This window comes from Lissotriton helveticus, chromosome 12 (assembly GCF_964261635.1).
Source record: "Lissotriton helveticus chromosome 12, aLisHel1.1, whole genome shotgun sequence".
NCBI classification, from domain to species: domain Eukaryota; kingdom Metazoa; phylum Chordata; class Amphibia; order Caudata; family Salamandridae; genus Lissotriton; species Lissotriton helveticus.
Window position 1 is genome coordinate 160,898,242 of NC_136073.1, and position 22,892 is coordinate 160,921,133.

Below are 22,892 nucleotides of genomic sequence, written 5' to 3' on the forward strand. Positions count from 1 at the left end.
ACACCCACCTCCTCTGTCGAGGGGGGTCAAAGCTTGTGCTGAGTAAAAGAATTCAAGACTTTTATGGTCGGAGTGAATGGTGATTGGATGCCTAGCTCCCCATAGATAATGCCTCGATTCCTGGAATGCAAGCTTGATGGCTAAAAGCTCTCTTTCGGTTACGGTGTAGTTCTGCTCGTCAGGTAAGAGCTTTTTTGAGAAGAAAGTGATTGGATGCATGAGACCAGTTTTGCCATCACGCTGGGACAAAGCAACACCCCACCCCACAGCATATTGGGAAACCTCTGCCTCTACATAGAATGACAATGCAGGCTTGGTGCATCAGAACTGAAGTTGTTGTGAATTTGTTAATCAATAAGTCCAAGGCCTTCTGGGCACCTGTTGACAATTGGAATGCAACATCTTTCTTTGTGAGTCTAGTGATGGGGTTATGATATCTGAGAAGTGGGTGATAATACGCTGATACTAGTTGTCAAAACCCAATAGGGCCTGTACATCCTTCACATATGTAGAAGTAGGTCAGAAGGTTATGGCTTTGTTCTTCTTCTTGTCCATATTGATTCCTGCGGAAGGGATGAAAATCCTAGAAAGTCTACCTGGGGAACCAGGAGCATTCATTTGTAAATCTTTACAAACAAGTGATTGCCTCGTTTTTGTAGTGCCTGTCTGACATGGCGCGGTTGGACTATGGTAACTCCTTATATTTGGGTCTACCAAATAACCTTCTAGCCAGACTCCAGGTAGTAATGAATGATGCGGCCAGGCTTATTTTTAATAAACCTAGGTGTACCAGGGCAACGCCCTTACTTCAGGACCTACACTGGCTGCCAATTGCTCAGAGAGCTAAATTCAAGAGCCTTTGTATTGCACATAAAGCCGTCCATGGTTCAGCCCCTACCTATATCAAGGATCGGCTGACTAAATATACACCAAACAGGACCCTTCGGTCTACTGAGGCGTGCAATTTGATGTGCCCTAGGTTCAACCTGGTATCCAAGGGCGGCAGAGGTTTTTCTAGCACGGTCCCCCGAGCATGGAATTCTCTTCCAGTTAAACTGAGGAAAGAAACTAATCTTCTCATCTTCAGGAAGAATCTGAAGACGGTGCTCTTTTTGGAAGCATGGGGGCCACTGTTGTGGGTGGCGTGGTGTTCCTGTCGGTGTTGTGTGTCCACTGTTAGCGCTTAGATACCTTGGGGTGATAAGGCGCTTTATAAAATTATAATAACATAACATAACATGGTGTCTTGGAGAATATCAGTATATCATCGATATCGACGATAACACTGATGTCTAGAAACTCCCGGAGCACTTCATTGATAAAAAAACTGAAATGCCGCAGGTGTGCTACACAGCCCGAATGGCATGACACAGTATTCATATAATCCATACTTGGTGTGCAGTTCCTAAAGTGGACAGGGGAGAGATAGGTCTTTCTTCATGATGCCCTCACACACCCCGAGAGATGTCATGCTTCATCATTGGGCTTTGCTCCTCGTCGGGCCGGCACTGCAATGCCCGACGGACTCACCGTAAATGGGGTCTTTGCCGGAGATCTTTTTGAAGAGGTGCGTGTGGGTGAGAGGGCAAGGTAGGTGTAGTGCACGGGAGGTGGATTTTAAAATAAGTCTGGATCAGTCCTATTCAAAAACCATTTTAATGGTTTAGGTATATCCGGCTTAATAAAAAAAGTGTGGACGGCCTATGTGGATGCAATGCTCCTAGCGGGCATTCACAGTTTAGTGGGTCGACATGTTTCATGCCTTGGTTGCTCCTAACGAGTCAAATGGAACTTCTTCAGGACCTAGATAAATGTGTGGTGCACTACTAGTGAAATGGCTCCTAAAGTGTAGGTAGGTAACCAGACGTAGTAGAGTGTAGCCATGTAAATCTGTGCTGGGCAATCGAAGACCCCCAGTACCGAGACCTACGGCCAGACGGGGATGAAACAGAGCACGTCTTTGCTCTGATCGAATGGGTGGACGGCAACTAGCTCGGATCCTACCCTTGCTCTGGGCCTGTGTGTAGCGTGCCATAAATGGTCCTGCTAAACAGGTACCAAGTGAAATGAGTATTTGTTCTTGATAGTTACCTTTTATTAAGGCCCTATAATTGATACATATGTAGAGATCCACCTATTTTTTTGGCACAAAAAAAGAGTATGTGACACAGGAGAAAAGGAATGTCTGATGAACCCATAAGGCAACATTCCATCCAAATATTCCCTCAGGTGTTTGGTTTAGAGTTCTGCAAGGGCATAAATCCTGTTACACGGAAGCGTGGCCACTGGCACTAGATCGATTTGGCAATTTAAACTGCGGTCAGGGGGTAGCACGGTGGCCTTAGCTTTATCAAATACATCAGTATACTGCAGATACGGAGGAGTCCTAATGTTTTCAGATGCAATGCAGGAGGCACAGACAAGCAGGAAAGCCAGCTCTATAATTTCCTGATAAGTGTTGCAAACCGTGTTTAGATTCCAGAGTGAGAGTGCGTTTACCCCAACCTATCCCAGGATTATTGAGTTGTAACCATTCTACCCCCAGGATAGCACAAAGGTATGACGTTACAATGCATACATTTACAATGCATGCACTTACAACACAGTTTTTACGTCGCATCATCCACTACAACGCATTCCATTACATCACATGACACTACACCGCATTTTAAAAAACGACCTTTACAACGCATTCCGTTACATCGCATACTACCTTTACAACGTATACCATTACATTGCATTTAAGGTAAGTATTGGATAGAATAGGGGTTAAAATTACTATTCTAACTCCAGGGGGTGCATTTAAGGTAAGTATTGGATAGAATAGGGGTTAAAATTACTATTCTAACTCCAGGGGGTGCAACAGTAGGGTAAATATTGGATAGTGTAGGGGTTAAAAATTACTATTCTAACTCCAATGATTTGCGTTGTAATGGTATGCGTTGTAATGCCTGTGTTGTAGTGTCATGCGTTGTAAGGGATGTTACGATGCAATGCCTGCGTTGTAAGTGTAGTGCGATGTAATGGTTGCGTTGTAAAGGTTGTTTCCCGAGCGTAGGCGCGTTCATCAAATCAAAAATGATTAATCCAGAATGACTGTTTTCACAGATCAATGTAAGGGGCTCTGTCTGCATAGTAATCAACCCTGATGACGGCTCGATGCTTTCTGTCGCCCTAAAATATTCAAGTTCTTTCTTCTGTTAACATGGTATACCATGGGCCCTGTCTAATTTAATATCCATGAAATTACTGTTGCCCCTGAGTCTAACAAAATGTAGAGAACGTTTAGCTGGTGTTGGTGATAACCATAGTCATTGTAATGGTGAAGTGACGGGGACCCTAAACACTATCTGCTGAATCGTAGGTGTCTTTCTATCATGGTACTACTTTGCCCCGTTTAACGGAAGGCCTCCATACTCTGCAAAAGTCACGGTTTTTATCATAGGAAGACCCTTGGCTTTGGCAGAACATTTGCGGGCATGATGGGCTCCTTTGCTGCAATATAAACATAAGTTCAAAAAACATATTTTTCTTCCTTGGTTAATGGGCCACTTATACCTCCGATTTGCATAGGTTCTTGGGATCGATTGGCTTTGGCTTCCTCTCTTTTGTCCCTTCTGTACATATTAACACGAGGAGAGCTTGGTTTTTGTTCTTTTCACCACTCCACTCATTCAACCGGTAATCTAGCTTCACCACCAGGTTGCTAAAGTCAGCACAATCTTCAGGGGGAATCCACCACCTGAGACAAGATATCCATAAATTCTTCACTGAGTCCCTGATAAAACAAGGGGATTATTTTCTCCCGCGGCCAATGCATCTTGTACACTAGATGATTAAAATTGGATATATATGTCAGCAAATCCAGTTTTCCCTGCCTTAAATTAAGGAGTTCAGTATCACTAGCCTGTCTAATTGTGTGTTTGGCAAACAGGCGTCATATCTTGCCTTTGAATGCTACTAAGTTGTACAAGATTGGGTCGTCGTTCTCTATTAGTGCTATAGACCAGTTAGCAGCTGTGGCAGCCAGGTATGAAATTATATGGGCAACTTTAACAGCGTCATCGGTAAAGGGCGAGGCTTTACAGAGGAAATGAAGATGGCATTGATTCATAAAAATGGCATCTTTGCTGCTGCTGCCCCTGAAACCTTCTGGGGCTGCTAGAGGGACGGGTACCAGGGTAACCGCTGTCAGATTAACAAGCAGATTTCCACTTCCGGTCTGAGTTTTATTTTACTGTAAGGTGGCCGGTTGCAAGACAGGTACATGTGTTTTTGGACCACCACCTGGTGTGTGCCCCCAGGGATATCCTTTAATTTTATCTTTATGTATTTCACCTTTCAGTGTCTGGCTTTTCTGTCTAAGATTTAGGAGTTCATCCTGAATAGCAGATAACGCAAGTGCGTGGTCTTGCTGTTTAGGGCCAGATCCTTCACTCCCCATTCGGGAAGTATACATTTCGTGGGTTTCCTGTTGTAGTTCCGAATTACTTGAAGACCTGGTAACATTGGAATGGAGATAGTCCTCCCTCTCACAGAGTGGTTAACCCGCCACGCTGACTGGGGAATAGTCATGGGTGGTAAACCACTAGGGAAATGGGGGAAATGGGAAACAAGGAAAGGATTCTGTAAGCTGAAAAGTACCTCACTGAAGGGTAGGTGCCCAGGATAGCTATTTGGCCATGGCTGGTATCCCTTGCTTCAGGGAAGTTGCTTCCACAATGTCCCCTTTAAGACAAAAGCAAAAAAACAGGAATAGGGACTAGTATCGTAGAACATCCACATGCAAAACAAATCTAGTCTGATTCATTCATAAATGAAACGATTAGACGTGTAGAGTGCTTCACCCAATGCGTTAGCTTGCAGCCACTAAAAAAGGCACCCAATAGGTACAGAACATCAAACACCAAAAAGGCTCTCAGTTTTCCTTAGGAGCACAACCCAGCATAGGATGAAAAACAGTGACCAAAGAAGGACTTGGCCTGAAATCCAGAAAATATGTCCAGAGAGGCAAATCGTAACCAAATAAACGGTGGCGTAAAAAATGTGAAATATGAGCACAATGTACAAGAGAACCAGTCTCACTTGTCCTGGCGTCTGCGGATGGAAAGGCGGAACCAGCAACTTGTGGAGGGAAACACAGTATAGGCAGTATGCAGGAAAACCGAATTTGGGTGGGTAATAGCCCTGTCCAGCCCTCCGAGAAGGAATAGGTTTTGATGAACAGCAAAGATAGAAAGAAAACTGGAACCAAAACAGAAATTCAGGAACCAGAATAACCAAGTTGGCAGCAGGAAATCCTTGCCTGTCTGGGAACAGGAAATGAAACCAAGCTTCTTGGTTACGGAAGATGGCCCCCCATTAATCGCCACCTTCGGTAGCCGAATGATGCGTCCCACATTTCGTCACCACTCAGCCAATCCAGAGTGGCTGCGGCGCTCCTACCACCAAGAGCCAGCGGGTTGAAAACACTAGCCTGGCCAATCGTAATGGGGAATCGAAATTTGCCTAGCTTAGTAACGGTAAGTTTCAATTCTATTAAGGACACGGAGGCTAGGATTATGCTTTTCCTTCTTTGCTGTTAATTACAATACAAACTTGCAGCAGCCCAGAAAAGGACCAAAACAAATGCTTACATATCCCAAAAAACAAAGGGAAAAAGCAAAACGCAAGAAAAATTGCATATATTCTCTGTATAAACAACTACAAATCCCATCAGTCCATGAGAGCAACACGAGTCCTTTCACAATGTCCATAACATGAAGATAAAGCGTCCACCTTGTGCCATATTCCTCTTTCTTCGCGCGAGTCACAACAACATCTTACTGGTCCTGTTTTGAACCTTCATTGCCTAGCGGAAGAGACACAACAGCGTAAGCATCGTAAGACAAACCTACACTTTTAAAAACAACTCCACAGTAAATTGTAATACTATTTGAACAAAGCATAGCCCTAGTTGAAACCAAAACCTGATTACTTACTGCAATACGGGCGGGATCTCAACCAAAGAGACCTGGGAGGGATAATCCTTGCCTCTGTGTCCTTAATACATTTGAAACTTACCGTTACTAAGCTAGGCAAATTTCGATTCAATGTCAGGACCGAAGGCTTCAGATTATGCTAGTTCAAAGCTTACTTACCACCAAATGTGCAATGTCCACCACCGGTTTGAAATAAAACCTCTTAAAGGTGGAATCAGAGTACCAATCTGCCGCACTCATCAAGTCCTCCAAACGAGCCACTAAAGAAAAAGCTTTTGAGGCCATGGCTTCTCTAGCCGAGTGAGCACCAAACAGCTTAGTATCAATGCCTGCCTCCTGCAAGATCCACCGCACCCACCTGGCGATGGTGGGGGGAAAACTGCTTTGTGTGTTATTCGTAAGGCAATGAGCAATTGTCTTTCGTCCGGAGGAAGTAGTCACATCTTCGTATGCCTGTAGGCATTGAACCACACAGAGCTTGGGGATGTCTACAAACGCTGGATAAGAGAGAGTTCTTGACGCAGACTTCATGCGGCATCCCACTGTAAAGATAACCCCTTCCGGGAAAAAAATTCTCGCTGAAAGTGGAAGGCTCGCATATCCGAAACCCTACGGCAAGACACCAAACACAAAAGCATAGCTAATTTGGCCGACAGCTCTTTCAAAGAAAGATATTCATTGGGTTGTCATGAAAGAAAAAGGTTCAGAACGACGTTGACATCCCAAAGGACAGAATAGCGCAGTTCTGGGGGCAATGAAAGCCGAATGCCTCTTAGTAGTTTACACACAAGGATGCTCCCCAACCGGGACTCCCTCTATTGGCTGGTGCGCCGCCGAAATCGCGGAACGCATTGTGTTAATGGTCGGTACGCCAGGCCGTCTGACGCCAACTCCGCTAAAAAAATTCAGAATGTGAACGACGCCTGTGACCAGGGGATCCAGGTCCGGTCGAAGACACCAACGTACCCACCTGGTCCAAGTGGACCGATACCTCTTTGCGGTACTGACCGCCCAAGCCTTCGACAAAAGGTCCTCACCTTACTTTGAAAGGCCTGGGAGCAACCAACGTCGCCGGAAAGCCGCCTTGCCATGAGGCGGAGAGAATCCTGCATTATGAGGTGATGCGGGTCCCCATCCGGATTGAGAAGAAGACCAGGAAGCCAGGGGAGTAGGATTGGAGAATCCCATGAAAGTTCCAGAAGAACTGGAAACCAAACTTGGGACCTCCAGACAGGCGTCACCACTAACACTTCCGCACTCTGGCGGCAAAGCTGGGCCGCCACCTGCACCACCATCGAAAAGGGAGGAAACGCGTAAGCGTTCTCCTGACTCCAGTCCTGGAGAAAAGCATCCGTGGCTTCCGCGAGAGGATCCGGCCTCCAGCTGAAGAATCACAGGAGTTGATAATCCAAGCGGGATGCAAACAGATTCTCCGAGAACGGACCCCACAAGTCATTCAGCCATCGGAATACCTGAACATCCAGCTTCCATAGGCTGGAGTCCCGCAGGTATCTCGAGTGCTAATCCGCCACCTGATTTGCCCGGCCGGGTAAGTATTCCACTGTCACGGATACATGATGGGCAAGACAATAATCCCAAAAGTCCTTCGCCAGATCCGCTAGTGCTCAAGAACGCGGATCGCCCAGATGGTTGACGTATCGAACCGCTGAGACGTTGTCTATTCGAAGGATAACGCGAGACCTTGCTGATTCTCTGGTCCAGCAGACTGCAAAGGACCCCGCCAGAAGCTCTAAACACTGTGTAACTCCTGTTCCTCTGACAACCAAGCGCCGCCTGTGGAGAATTCTCTGCAGCGGGTGCCCCAGCCCAACCTGCTGGCATCTGATTCGATCACTAGGTCTGGAGCCGACCCGAAGATTGCCCGGCCATTCCAGGACTCCATATGGGTAAGCCACCAGGACATTTCTCCTTTCACCTCCTCCGTGAGGGGAACTAGCTGGTCGTACGTCATACCCCTCCTGAGGTGATGCGCTTTGAGACGCTGAAGGGCTTGATAATGGAGGGGCCCCGGGAAGATTGCCTGAATGGAGGAGGAGAGGAGTCCCACCACTCTGGCAATCTGAAGACTTAGGGATGCTTGTAGAGAATCCACGACAAACCCCAGGAATACCACATTTTGAGACGGAGAGAAGACAGATTTGTCCTTGTTGATGATGAAACCCAGACCTTGTAACAAGAAGAGTGTCTGCTGAAGTTACAGGTTCAACTTCTAGGGGCACTGGGCCATCAAGAGGATGTCGTTCAGATAGACAATCATCCGAATACCCTGGCTCCGCAGAACTTCCACCGCCGGATGCAGCAGCTTGGTGAAGCACAGAGGTGCTGAGGAAAGTCCGCACGGAAGGGCAGTGATCTCGAAAACCTGGTCTTTCCAGAGAAATTGAATAAAACAGTGAGGATGATGAATGGGTACCACCAGGTACGCATCCTTGAGGTCCAAACGGACCATCCAATCGTTCGGAAGCAGAACATCCTGAAGAGGATGGATTCCCTCAATCTTGAAATGATGGTAGACCAACCACTTGTTGAATTCTTTGAGATTGATCACGGGGCGCTTGCCTCCATCGGTTTTCTCCACAAGGAAGAGATTGTGGAGGAACCCGGAGGGGTGCCGAGTTGACCGACAATTGGCCCCTTTGCGGAGAAGCGCTGAGACCTCTTCGTCGATCAACTGCGCATCGGCCAAGGAAAACATTCTAGGGCGCGGGGGCCTTACTTGGAGACGCCGGTCGTAAAACTCTATATGGAACCCGCACATGGTCTGAAGGACCCATGCATCTGCCGTAATTGCTGCCCAAGCCTCTGGAAAGGCCACTAGCCGGCCGCTAATCTGAACCTGGTCTGCAGAAATCACACTTACCGTTGAAACTATTGTTGCTGGCGTTGTTCTTCAAGCCACCTCACCCTCTGAAGCGCTGGCCTCTGGTAGGATAGAAGTTTGTGTAATTGAGGTGTTGTACTGGCCTCTCCGGAGCCTTGCCCTTTGTTGGCAAAATTTTGACCGCCACGGCCGGTCGCGTGGCCCCTGCCGCGACCGGCCCTCAGTAAAAACGCTGTTGGAACACCCTCTTCATACTGGACTGGGCCTTGTCCAGGGATGTGAAAGTCGAAAAGAATTTCCCTAACTCCTTAATGAAGGGGTCCCCGAAGAGACCCCCTTGAGCCACTGCTCCTGCCTCTGATGAGGCCAAATCACCTAACTTAGGGTCCAATTTTATCAAGAGCAAACGTCGACGCTCAGTCGAGAGGGCGCAATTGGCGTTCCCTAAAAAGATTACCACCCTCCGCGCCCAATTTGACAGCACGTCGGGGGAGATGGTGTAACCTGATACCTTCGCCTCCTGCGCCATGTCCAGGATCTTTGTGATGGGGCCTATCGCATCCAGCAGCTTGTCCTGACATGAACGGCGCCCCACCCCAAATTTCGCCACCTTGTCCCCAGGCGTCCAAGCAGCCGACCTCGGATGGATTATTTCATCCGGGTCCAACATGCCTGCGGTAACTCAGCGGCAGAGCTGGACGGATGCCAAGAACGCACCGACGACTCCTCTTCGTCTGTGTCTGCTGGAGATATCCCCCAAGCGGAGGAAGGAGCTGTCCCCATTGACACCGAAGGTTCCGGGGTCCAGTAGTGGTGCAGGGGTGGGATTAGTCGCCTTAGCTATAAAAGCGTCGCGTAGGCGCTCAAAGGCGTCCCTATCCACACCATGCGTCCCCACGGAGCCCCCATCCCTGCAAGGCTTTTTAGGGGCAGGTGGGTCCCCTTCTAAGAGGGGCGGGTTATTCACTGACGCTCCTAAATGCGCCAACTTTGCGCACTCCTCTACTATACGGGTGGACAGGCGGTCTTCCATGGGCCAACTATTTCTGTAACGCAGCGGTAGATTGAGCTGTCCACCGCATTAAAGAACTCCTCGTCATTTAAGTACTGCTGAGTTTCCTCCTCCTCATAGTAAACCTTCGCCTTGACTGGCGACTCCTAACAGGTAAGTAACCCAACGTAGGCTGAGGGCAGCACTGATAACCACAGCGCTAAAATATGGGCAAGCCTTAGGCCAGCAAGAGCTTTGGGGCTGGTAAAACCAGGAAATTGAGGCAGCACCAGCCTCACAGCGCGTTGACCCTCTGTAATAGACTGGGTCTTGTCTGCCTCCCTGGGCGCTGCCACACGCTGCAAAGGAACTGCCTTTTCAGGTTGCCAAACCAACACGCGGTTAAAACCGCTTATCGTGCATTTATTCGCCCGCAGGCGTCTCCGTGGTATCACTGCTGTACGGACCCACACATGTGTTCAAAGTAAAAGGGGGCCAAATACCGACCCCCAAATCAAGGTTCAAGGTGAGGCGGCGGGTTAAGCTCTGGGACGACTCTCTCCTCAGTGCGGCTCCCGTCTCTGAGAGAAACCGCGCTGAGGAGAACGAGACTCAACGGCTCCCTCTAGCGGGTGAAAGCGCACCGCAGCACTAACTGGAGGATCGCGTGAGGGACGGAGAGCGTCCCCGCGATCAACGGGACTCTGTGAAAAGAAAAAGCATATAAAGCAATGTCAAACACCACAGAGCTCCACTAAAACCATTAAAGGCATCTATTAAGCCAAATAACAAGCAAACAATGGCATAAAAAAACCTCGTTAAACAATACAAGTCAGAGAGATGAGAAAAAGCACTTAACTGGCTGCGAAGCAGCGAAGAAAGAGGCAGATGGCACAAGATGGACACCCTATCTTCATGTTATGGACATTGTGAAAGGACTAATATTGATGAATATGCGATGATGACCAGGCAATGGTAGGCGCACAACAAGATTATGGCTATTTGTACAACTTTCACGTATTACAGTGTGCTTCAAGCAAGGAATGGAAGGTCACCTTTCTTCCATACACACTCAGAATAGATTCCAAGAAAACAGTTCACAATTGTTCCTCGCTGAGCACCACAAAAAAGTAAATATTTTTTTAAATATAACACATGTTTTTCAATCCTAGTTCCCAGGTACAGAAATGTAATCAATTATAACACCAAGGAGAGTCTCTATATTCCATATGCGCAAAGTCTCTTCAATTATCACACCACCGTCAGGTTGTAATATTGTTGTGTTGATCCAATTTTATTCATACAGCCATGAACGTCCTTCCATCAAAAATGTATACAGCCACAGCCAACACGTGTTTCGTCTGGCATTAATGTCATGCCATTTGACTTCTTCAGGGCTGTAAGCCAAGAAGATAACGTTACCAATCTATATATTATACCTGAAGCAAAACCAATATGGTTTGAAAGAGTTATTTACAATTAATAGGCTAAATCACCACCTATGTTAAGTAGATAGTTCCAGTGCATCAATGTGTCGACAAAGTAAAGGAAGAAAAAGACACCACATAATCTGGTGCAAGCCCTGGTGTTAAAAATAACAAGAGAAATTCCAAAGTCCCAAAAGTGTCAGAAATGAATTGTAAATTAATTACCAAATCAAAAAATTGCTTCTATCCTTTATCTTATTTATGAGATTTCTGTACAAGTCACCAGTTGCTGCGCTCTGAAACAAAAGGAATTCATCCTTAGTCTCGCTTCGCCATACTGTTATCAATTTATCCACAGTATTAATATACTCACTGTAAAATAAAAAGGAAATGCGAGGAAAATCTTCACTCGCTAGAATCCAAACTCATATCCAAAATCCATTAAATTGTACTCCTTCACGTTATTTGCAACCTGCAATAAAATAATTATACATTCCTCAATTCTTGTCCCTAAATCATAGCAACGTAAATTACATGTGTAGCCACACACGGCGTCTCACTCACCTATAGTAAATCTTCCCACTGTCAAAAATAGGTGTCAGGACTATATATCCAATTTGTCGATGTCAAGTATCCAAGCACAGTTATCAATCCAGACGTCTCAAGTTCTCACTACGGGTACATAAATTATATATATGTAGAGGCAAAACCTTATAATTACAAAACTAGGGCGAGTGTATTACGAATTGCTCAAAATATAACTCCCGCTTACCTCCAAAAACAAGCGTGTACGCTTGTTCGGGCATACCGATCAGCTACTGGCGTTTTGCTCGGGCGCCATTATTCCTAAATATCAAGTTCCTCCACGTCAGTACCTCAGTCGCCATCTTGGAATGGCTAATTCTTACTTAGAGTAAAGGCTCCTTAGCTCATAAACACGTTAAAGCTAAAGTTGAATCCGCCACGTATTATATGTTATTTTATATACTTTGCACTCGTTTGTTTTCAAGCGATAAATAACAGGTTCATCCACGTCAGTTACTTAGTCGCCATCTGTTCGAACCCTAAATAACCAGTTTATCCACGTCTATTACTTGGTCGCCATCTTGGAGTGGCTAATTCTTACTCAAAATTTATCGTCTGCAACTCATAGACTCAATAAAATAAAGGTTTAATCTGTAACACTACCTTTTATATAATAAAGGTTTAATCTGTAACACTACCTTTTATATAGTATAGTAATACACTCGTTTTTGTATTCAAACCCTAGACAATCACGTTACCTAATTCCATATATACAATACAAGGTCCCTCTCCTATCTTAATCTTAATGTATGCTCATAGCGGCACGAGACCAAAGGACTACTCACTTCCATTCCATCGCCCAACAAGTCGGCCACTTCGAGAAATCCCATAAATTATGTACATTTAAAACATGTAAAAATGGGAGAAAGAGCAATATGAAAGACAGGAAACCATATCAATTGTACTGTACATCTCATGGCATATATCACAATCCAAGTTTGTTTCTTAAAAAGCACTTATTGTATTTACAGAGGCAACACTATATAACTGGTTGTACATACATCCAAGAAAATACATACAATCCATATCACAGTAATACTCAAAATCACATATAATTCTCTATTTTTGAGTTCCTAATCACCCAAGAAAAATTGAAGCTCAGGGTCTAAATTTAATCCCTCTTCCACTGCCCGTAAAACCATGATCCATCTTGCCTCTTTACGTCTGAGTTTCAGGGTTCTATTCCCACCCCGTCTGTCCATGGTAACATGTTCAATTCCATGATACGTAAATCTATGGTTTATGGAATCATTGCCATTCTGAATCAGGTGAGAGGCAATAGGGTACCTGGTATCGCCATTTTTAAGTGCGCGAAAATGTTCCATCATTCGATCCTTCAGTTTTCTCACAGTGCTTCCTACATAAATTTGACCACATGTACAGGCAATAACATAAATTACATATGATGTCTCACAGTTAATAAATGACGTAATTCTAAAGGTACCTGTATTATTGTATGTAAAGGTCTGAATCTTTTTTGTGGCCCATCTGCAGCAGCTACAGAATCCACAGTAATGGAATCCAACTGGTTTAGTACGTAGCCAGTGATCCGGTTTCGCTGGTTTAGTCTGTCTCGGATAACTGGGACTCACTATATTTGCTATTGTCGTACCTTTACGAAATGTCAGACTGGGTCTCTCAGTTAAAAATGGTAATAAGTCATTGTCTGTACGTAATACATGCCAATATTTACTAAGGATCGCATACAGTTTATGACTTCCTTTGCCAAAGTTAGTAATCATCCTCACTTTGTTTGTGCTCCTGATTTGCACATTAGAATTCTTGGGTTGGCTGTGGCTGTATACATTTTTGATGGAAGGACGTTCATGGCTGTATGAATAAAATTGGATCAACACAACAATATTACAACCTGACGGTGGTGTGATAATTGAAGAGACTTTGCGCATATGGAATGTAGAGACTCTCCTTGGTGTTATAATTGATTACATTTCTGTACCTGGGAACTAGGATTGAAAAACATGTGTTATATTTAAAAAAATATTTACTTTTTTGTGGTGCTCAGCGAGGAACAATTGAGGACTAATATTGAGTTGCTCTCATCGACTGATGGGATTTGTAGTTGTTTATACAGAGAATATATGCAATTTTTCTTGTTTAATGCTTTTTCCCTTTGTTTTCGGGATATGTAAGCATTTGTTTTGGTGTTTTTCTGGGCTGCTGCGAGTTTGATTGAAATAAGTCTTCCTTCAGATTGTGGTTTGTGTGGAGTGCAAAGATTGGTTGATTTTTCACATCTTGAAAACATTTCACATGCTGTAAATCAATCTTTTTCTATGGGGTCTCTTTAGCAGTCTGTTTCCTGTAGCTTTTCCTTTAGGTCCTAAGAGTTTGTAAAGTAATCCTCTTTACTCGTACAATTTTTCCTGATATGTTGAAACTGTTCATAAGCCAAATAGTCTAATAAATTCCTAAGGTGAAAACTTCAGTTTTGAAAAATACTGTTTTTATCGGTTTCCTTTGTGTATAGTAATGTCTGAGGGATCCACGTCTGCATGTACAACGTAGAGATCAATATAATGTATTTCATTACTGTCGTAATTGGATACTAATTGGACATATGTGGTCCACGAGGTCAGCCAGTTAAAGTCATACAGATGTTCTTGTGTTAGTTTCCATACCACACATATATTTTATCATTATCTTTTGACACAATACTGTTCTTGAATAGATTGTTGTGGTATTGACCCCACCACCATCATATTGTGCCATAAATAAAATAGCCATCTCTAGAGTGAAGGCATAATCAACGGTTCTTCCCATTACTCAAATACAGTAATCGTTGTCAAAACTGAAACAGGTAAGTGAAACAAAGATTTGCCAATTTTAAAAAGAGATTAGTTGAATATCATGTGGCAGGTCTTGTGGATCTCATGTCCTTACTATCCTTAATGCATTACAGGTCTTTAAAATAAATTAAAAAAGGCATAAGAAAGTTTGCTAGGGACTACAATATAGAAGTAATACTGGTCTCTATGGGTCAGCCTGGTAGATTATCTGAATCTTTGTGAAATGTTTGTTGTGTACACAATACTGGTATTCAGGGTTCTTGATTACCCTACTACTCCAACTCTCTTTAGCTCTGCCATTCTCCTTCAATTACTTCAGTCAGGATTTCCCCTATTTTTGACACCTTCCCTTGTGGTATTAGAATGGACCATACAGTAATGAAGTTCATTATTGAGCTGGTGTTGCATTTCCTCCTTATAGTAGTGTGCCTTGGGGTATGATGACCCTTCCTTTATTTTCTGACTTGATTACGATATCGCTTATATCAACATATTGATTGTTTGGAATTCCTTCTTGGATAAATTGGGATGTATGTATCTGAATTTCTGTTCCAGATTGTAAAGTATTGTTTTCTTAAACTGCTATCTCCACAAGTGTTCAGTGTCTTGGTGACCAAAATGTTAATGGTTTTCTAAAGTGGGTGTAGCTGTTCTCCACCACCACTCACTTCTTTTCCTTACATTTGTTTAAGGGATTTTTTTTCTGGAAAATTGAATTAGTTTTGTTTTCAAATGGACAAAACCAGTTTATTTAGTTGCTAACAGAAATACAGTGCATTACATGCATCAAACTACTTAAAAACTGTAACTGTAATATCATAAAAACAGTTTATGAAACAAAGTGCTTGCTGTCCAGGCAGGTAACGACGATATAATATGGGCAACATGGTCAATTCTACAAAGCTAGCTGGTGCGAAAATCTAGTCTGCAAATAAATACCTGCGCAGGATATCCTACAGCAAACATCTAGTCTAAAACAAACATCAGAGTTGCCAAAGAGCTGCAAGTAAAGTAATGCGTCCCTGCACTTTCGGCATCCTAAATACTTTAGAATGGGCTTTGAAAAAAGTAGAAAATAGGATGTAAAGAATTTACAATAAAACATAGAGTGCATCAGGGATTGTGCAGATGAGCAGTGCTTGAAAGGCAGAACTTCCCATGTCTAATATTGACGCTTGAACATTAAGGTTCCGTCGAACCCATACACAGAGGCCGCCCTTTGCCCTGCCAAGAAAGCAATGAATAGCAGGATAGGAATAACGAGCAAAACCAACACAAGAAGGGAGACTTGTCGTCCAGGTTTCATGCAGGGCAATAAAATCATATTTTTTTTGTTAAATTGATCCAAGCCCGGTTAATAATCTTATCCTTAAGGCTAGCAATGTTCCAACTTAGAAGAGAAAAGTGACAATGCGTAACCCCATCCTGTAAAATGTAACCCTTTGTTGGCGTCTTGTTGCCCATGGGATTGTCAGTTAGAGGAAGCACCTTGATGTCCTCAGGAAGTCATTCCACACATGGACCACTAGTTAGAGCTTCATAGCGATTTGCTACAGGTATAAGTAACCTTGTCCACTGCACAAATTGAGAGAATCGAGGGCCAGCCTGGCCAGTTGATAGGTCTTTAGTTGAATATGTATTTCACATGAACCTTTTTTTCTACCCTTTTTCATAATTTTCTTCTCCAGGACCCTTTTCCTGAAAAAGGAACACAACTGTTTTTTTTTTAGTTCAAAATTACTCTTGAAGGGGCTGGATTTGTTCTTCAATTCTGTTATTGAGGAAGATTCAGAAATGATAATGCATCCTCTGCTCCGACCTTGGTTTTCCTGCATGGTGGTGCTTTCCGGGTTGCTGCAGAAGTCCTTCTGGAAGTATGGTTAGGCAATGGGCAACTTTAAAGTTGATATGTCATTTTGCATAAACACAAATATAAATAGCCCATAGTAACACACATTTATGTGTCACAGACTTATCCCCCTAATTCTAGAAGAATCTGACCATACTGCGTGGATCAAGTAACATTATATACAATAGTAGTATTTAATTTACAGGCCCTGGGCACATATAGTGCACTTTACTAGGTACTTATAAGTAAATGAATTGTGGATAAGCCAATGTTACCATGTTTAGAGTACAGAGCATATGCCCTTTAGCACTGGTTATCAATAGTGAAGTGCACAGAATCCTTAAATTTTGCTGTCAAGAGGCAGATGTTAGATTGTCCTTACAGAACAGCAAAGACTTGGACTGAGCTTCGCAATGACGTTGCAGTGTTGAGCGCATGAGCAGCATTTGTGACTAATAACACTAACGCAGTGTGAAAGGCATGTCCACAACAGGCTTGAGCAAAATGCTGAAAAATTGTTGTTCGGTAGAGTAGCCACAAACACTAGGCCTTATTGTTGATCTATCTCTTTATAGTAGATCTTAGTTTGAGCACTGATGTCACTATTCTTTGTCTTTCTATTTGTAGGCACTGCTTCACCATCAAAGTGTCATCCTGCTCTACTACTCACTATATGTGCTACCACCAATCAAGACTCTCTTGTTTGTTAACTTCCGTCTTGAGGGGCCATTGGATTAACACTTAACAGGACAATGCCTGCTATCAACAGCCTGGTGCCTTCCCGCTTCCTTACACTCATCGCCCACTTGGTCATCGTTATTACCATCTTCTGGTCTCGGGTAAGGAGTCAATCTGGTGCTTCTCCAAAGGTTGTGGACTGAGCACAGGTGATTGTGTTCAGGTGTCTCTAAAATTGTAATCATACTTGTGAGAGTGGGTTGCTGACTACGCATGGATAGCTAGGCCACATTCTTTAATTCAGCTTTGTGTCTCATGTATTTTGAAAGTGCTGCAGATGAGTTTAGATAATCCACAGACATTGTTTTCTGAACTGGCCTCACCTCTTTTTTACTACAGTTGGGCAAGACAATGGAAGTAGTCTCTGTTATATAAAGACTGCAATATTGCCCAAGTTTGACAAAATGCTCAGGACTCAAAATTATATCCAGCACTAGAAAATAGCTAGTTCTAAATTATTTTGCATTTTAATTTTCCCTATTTTGATAACCTCCTATCTTTCATCATATATTGTGGTTTTATTAAATATGTGTGATTGAATAGATAGTGGTTTGTGACGAAGCTTGCTAAGCAGTCAATCAACTTGGGACTCTGTGGGCTGTGCTTGGAAGCATTAAATATAACATTATATTAAATATTTGTCATTCTGCAGAGGACTAAGATGTGTGTACTGGAAATTATCTTCATGTTGCCTGACTTGCCCCTGCTTATAGCCCATGTGGAATAGATTGTGGTAATCTGCTCACACTGTATTTGGAGGCAGTCATGCAATCACAGAGCTATATTCTGACACCTTTATTTCCCCTGACACACATTGTCCTGAAATTACTTCAACGCCAACTTTATTTACTTTGTCTGCACTTACTGAGCTATGTCATCTCTGTGCCAAAAGCATCAGGAAACCATTTTAAAGTAAGTTTAATTTCAATTGTCTAATTAGTAAAGGGTTATTTTTTCTATAATGTGTTTAATTGAGGGTTATGTTGAATACTGTAATTAGCTGAAAGATAATTTAACTAAAATAGTTGAGGGAAAGAATTGGAATACGATTAGTGGTTCAAATAGATTTGTTTTTAAATAAACCTAGACATTTGACTGGTTTAGTCGTGGTATTAAAATAATTTAAGTGAACTATGTTAAAATACATACTTTAATGAAATATAAAATTGTGGTTAGAATTAAAGTTTGATCAATTTGATTTAGATTTTAGAATTAGGGTACAAGTTAAATTATCACAATGTTATTTAATGCAATGTGAATTAAATGATTTAAATGACTTGTAATTAGCATAAGGATTTGAATAAAGCTATTAATTTTTAATTTAATTAGATAAAAATAGGTTAATCGATAAACTTAGTATGCTATTGTTATAATAACTATTTCATATTAAGAGTGGGTTAGAATAATGTGAGTATTGTAAATAATTATCCATAATACGCTATGGATTAGGGGGCATGGTTGAGTTTTATGAAAATTAAATATAAGTTTCTTTAAGTTCCGATTAAGGAACCAGTAAGTTTTAAGTAAATTAAATATAATTATCTTAAAGTACATTATGGGGGCGCTTTGAGGCTTAGACAATGTAAATGCTTGACTAAGTTAAGAGGAGAAAAAGTAAAGATCATTTCAATGTTATACATAGATTGCAGAGGTAAAAGTAGAATGAAATACAGGTGGTGAGAAAAGAGATCAAGAAATAAGGGTAGTAGAAATAAAGACACATTCTTCCATCCAAGCACTCTCATGGAGGCTGCAAAAGTTTTAAAGCAGTACATGCTAATTACAACAATATATAATACTAGGGAGGTTTGTTATGACGTCTACTGTCTGAAGGATCTTGTTTTCAACAAACACAATCTTGAAGAGCATTTTTATATAGGTTGAAGATAGTGGAGGGTTGTTAGAATTTTCTTCAAGTTTTAGAAGTGAAAAATCAATCCCTACGTAGCGGTTTGATAAGGCGTGAGGGAGAAATTGAATGACAGTCTGTAGGAAGCTTGCTCTGTATATGGTATACCACTAGGTGGTTATACCGTGCACAAAGTACAGAAATTCCCCTAGAAGTGTACAGGGCTCAATGCAAACCCTAAGTGCTCTATTTGTTGTAGTGTGGGCGAGCCACCTTAGGCCTAACACAGAGGAAAAGACATTTGTTGTGCACACAATGACCAATAAATGACACACGACTCAAAGTAGATCTACACCAATTTTATAGAATTAAAAAACTTTGCTCCAGATTTATTTTAAGACCAAGATCTTCACAAAAAGGTAAGTATGTTTCTAAATAAAATTATTTTCAGTTTCAAAAGTGGACACCGTGCAATTTTCGGTCTTTGCAATGTTGACCTATGGAGGAAAATAACAATGCGATTTTACAGGCAAGTAACCAACTTACAAATCCAGTCTTCAAGTTGCAGGGTTAGCAGAGGGCAAGGTTCAGGTAAGTACAAACATCTCACAACCAGCGGCACATGGGCGGCTGGGTGCAGAGGTCAAAGTTGAATATCAGGCCCAATGTTACCCAATGGAGTTAGAGGGTGCTTGAAGACACACTGCTTGCAGGTAAGTAGATCAGTTGCAGGACTCAAGCTTCGAAGGTTAAAACAAGCATGGGGGCCACAAGGCAGCACCAAACATACACCACCAGCAGTACAGGGACGGCCAGGTGCAGGGTGCAAACAAGGTGTCGGTCCCCCAATGCAATTCAATGGGGAAACTCTGTTTAGAAAACAGGCCTCAGACAGCAAACTGGAGAGTCTGAGAAGGAAACCAGCGACAGCAGAGGTAGGTTGGGATGCTGTAGGTTGTTGGGACACAGTCAATCGAGCTCCTCAAGCCCCAGGGGCTTCGGGTGCAGGGGTGTCCCTTGAAGTCTGGTTTCTCCTACCACAGCAGGTCTGGGGGAGCCTTCGGATTCACACTGCAGGCATCGTCGTGGAGACCTGGAGAGGTTAGCTAATGCTGGACTTGGGATCGCTGGGGAACCTTTTCTGGATCAGTGGGCCACCTGGACACAGGCCGGAGGCGTCTGGTGCAGAGTGGTCAGAGATCGCGGATCCGGGGGGGTACCAGAGTCCGTTGAGGTGCTTTCTTGTGGACAGAACCGCTGTCCTCAAAAGTCCTGATCTTCTTCAAAGGCAGGCAGTCCCCTATGGGTTGTGGAGATCGCTGACTGCAGGACAGGCATAGTTTCTTCGCAGGATTTTCGAGGGCTGCAGACAGGCCGGTAGGGCTGGGGCTAAGTCAGTGGGCGTTGAGTCTTCTCTGTGCAACGTCTTCTTTGTCCTTCTTCTTAGGTCGGCAGGAACTCATATCAGGATCTGGGGGAGCCACCTAAATACTGCATTTTTGAGTGTTTTAAGGGAGCTACATGGCCAATGTGCACCTTACCTGGGGTGCCTATGCCCTGAATTATGCCACTCTCCTGTGGGTGGGGGGGGGCATAGTCCTAGTTCTGATTGGAGGAGTTACCCCATCTTCAAGATGTAGGGGACTGAAAGATGTGCTTCACCTCACCCCCTACACCTTAGGGGTGGAGTTTGCAGAGGTAGGCATACCTCCTATTCTTCCTAGCTTTTCCCGCCCAAAGTGGGGGTTTAAACCGGGGGCTGCCATCTGCTGCCAGCAGCCGAGGCTTGAGGCAGCATTACAAAACTGGCAAACATGTCTGGTGGTGACCACACCTGGGTTGGTGGATTTTCAGGGGGCACTTCTGAGATGCCCTCCGAGTATATGTTTCAATAAATCCCACACTGGCATTGGTGTGGGTTTATTGAAAGAAGTAGTTTGCTACTAAAAACTCCTGTGTTCAGAGAAGCCCTCATGGTGCTGTGTAACTCGAGTTTCTAGCTCATGTACTCTCCCTGACTTTCCTGGCATTTAAAATATCTAAGAACAGACTTCAATATTGTAGAGTCATATCTGCTAATGTAGATATGCCTAGACATGTTATATAGTGCACCCTGCCTTAGGGCTATAATGCCAGGTAGAGTGGTGACTTACCTATACTTTAGGCAGTGCTAGTTTGCATGGCACACAGGCAGTGTGCCCTGCTGACTTTGTTGTTTTGTCTGCACAAGGGCATGCATGCTGCAGTGGCAGTTTGCATGGCCTAAGTGAGGGGTCCCTAGGTGGGCCTCTACAGTCCCAATGCTCTAGGTACCATTTACTAGGGACTTACAGGGGGCCTGAAGGCCCAATTGTGGAACTGTTTATAGGAAGACGCACTGACACAGGAGAGCTGTTTGGCAGGGACCCTGTGCACTACAATCAAAACCATGAAAGTAGGGGCCTAACCCTGCCAAAAGAGGAACTTTCTCACACAGCTCTAGAATAATTAGCAGAATGACATGGCATGACGGTGGACGGTGCATGACAGCGAAGCAGGACGACAGTTTGCAGTACTGGTAAGGATAGTACAGAAAGTCGGGTGAGTAAAGAGAGGTCTAGTGCTGGAAGCTGTTCTGTTGAAGATGAAGTTTGGTCTGTGCTGAGGAAGAAAGTCCGCCTAACACTAGACTTTGCTGAATTTTTTAGCACACGTAGAAGACAGATGTGAAATGTTCCAGTAGCCTGCTAAAGAGTGTATGAAGGGCACAGAGAGAGATGCATAAATATGTATGTGTGTGGAGAGCAGGGGACTCAATAGAGCAAAGGCTGCTGGTCAGTTGGAGAGTGAGATCACAAATAAAGCTGAATAAGCCTTTGTGTATGACATACACAGGCTAAGTGGCTGTTCCTTCAGTCTTATTCTTTGAACTGGTCAGATTCTCTCCTTTCCTTTTACCTCAGTGCCTTCAATACGGTTTGGTCAACAGGAATAAAAGACTGCGAGATGTACAGAAAGGTAGAGAGACTCAAGTGTGGGAATTCTCTTTAGTGGGTGCCCATGGTGGAATGAAAGGACACAAGAAACATACTGAAAGGTTCCTAAAGTGGCAAAATAAATTAGGGTAAGGTGTGTTCAGATGACTTCGAGGCTGATGGTGAAGGATTAAAGTGGGACGGTAACCTGTATTTAAGTTTCTGAATTTTTTACCTGTGTACACCAGGAAACTGATCATACAAACAAATGGTGACCTCCTGGTTAGACGATTATAACGCACTTTTTTTAGGCATATCCGCTAAATATCACTGCAAACTCCAGATAATTCAAAGTGCTGCTGCTAGGCTCATTTTAAGTGTCCTGAAAAAAAACCTCTATTAGATAGGGTCTCAAGCACTGTCTGTCGATGGAAAAACAGATCATTTTCAAATCTTTGCTTTTCACTTTTATAGCTGGACACAAGAAATGCCCGTTTCTCCTTCAGCAGAGATTCAGTTAGTATAGGCCAAGGAGAGACTTGCTCTCCGTCAATAAGCTGCTCCTGGCTATTCCAAGAGTAAAGCGAGGCAGAAATGGCGACACACCATCTCATATTTGGCAGCTAAACTATGGAACAACCTGCCCTTGGAGCTTAGTAAACCGGACTCCAAATCTTGGTTCAAAAAGGACCTGAAGACTTTTCTTTTTTTAATTGGTTAGTTGTAGGTCAATAATTAACCATCTGGTTAGCGCCAAGACGCTTCTTTGGAGCAGCTGTTCACGCAGTAGAAATAGTATTTCATTCACTCATTAAAGTCTAGTTTGGAAGCTGGATTCTTAGTAAGAGCCCTGTAGAGAGGGACAAAAC

General features: G+C 43.5%; 1 protein-coding gene across 2 annotated transcripts in view; it reads left to right on the top strand.

The window, feature by feature from the left end:
- Positions 1-22,892, top strand: part of TMEM107 (transmembrane protein 107) — a 111,996-nt gene that overhangs the window by 36,291 nt on the left and 52,813 nt on the right. For both annotated transcript variants that reach the window (XM_078671301.1, XM_078671302.1), the window contains exon 2: positions 17,110-17,321. In XM_078671301.1, the coding sequence (XP_078527427.1) occupies positions 17,235-17,321 (87 nt within the window). In that variant the 5' untranslated portion in view covers positions 17,110-17,234. The remainder of the gene's footprint in view (positions 1-17,109; positions 17,322-22,892) is intronic.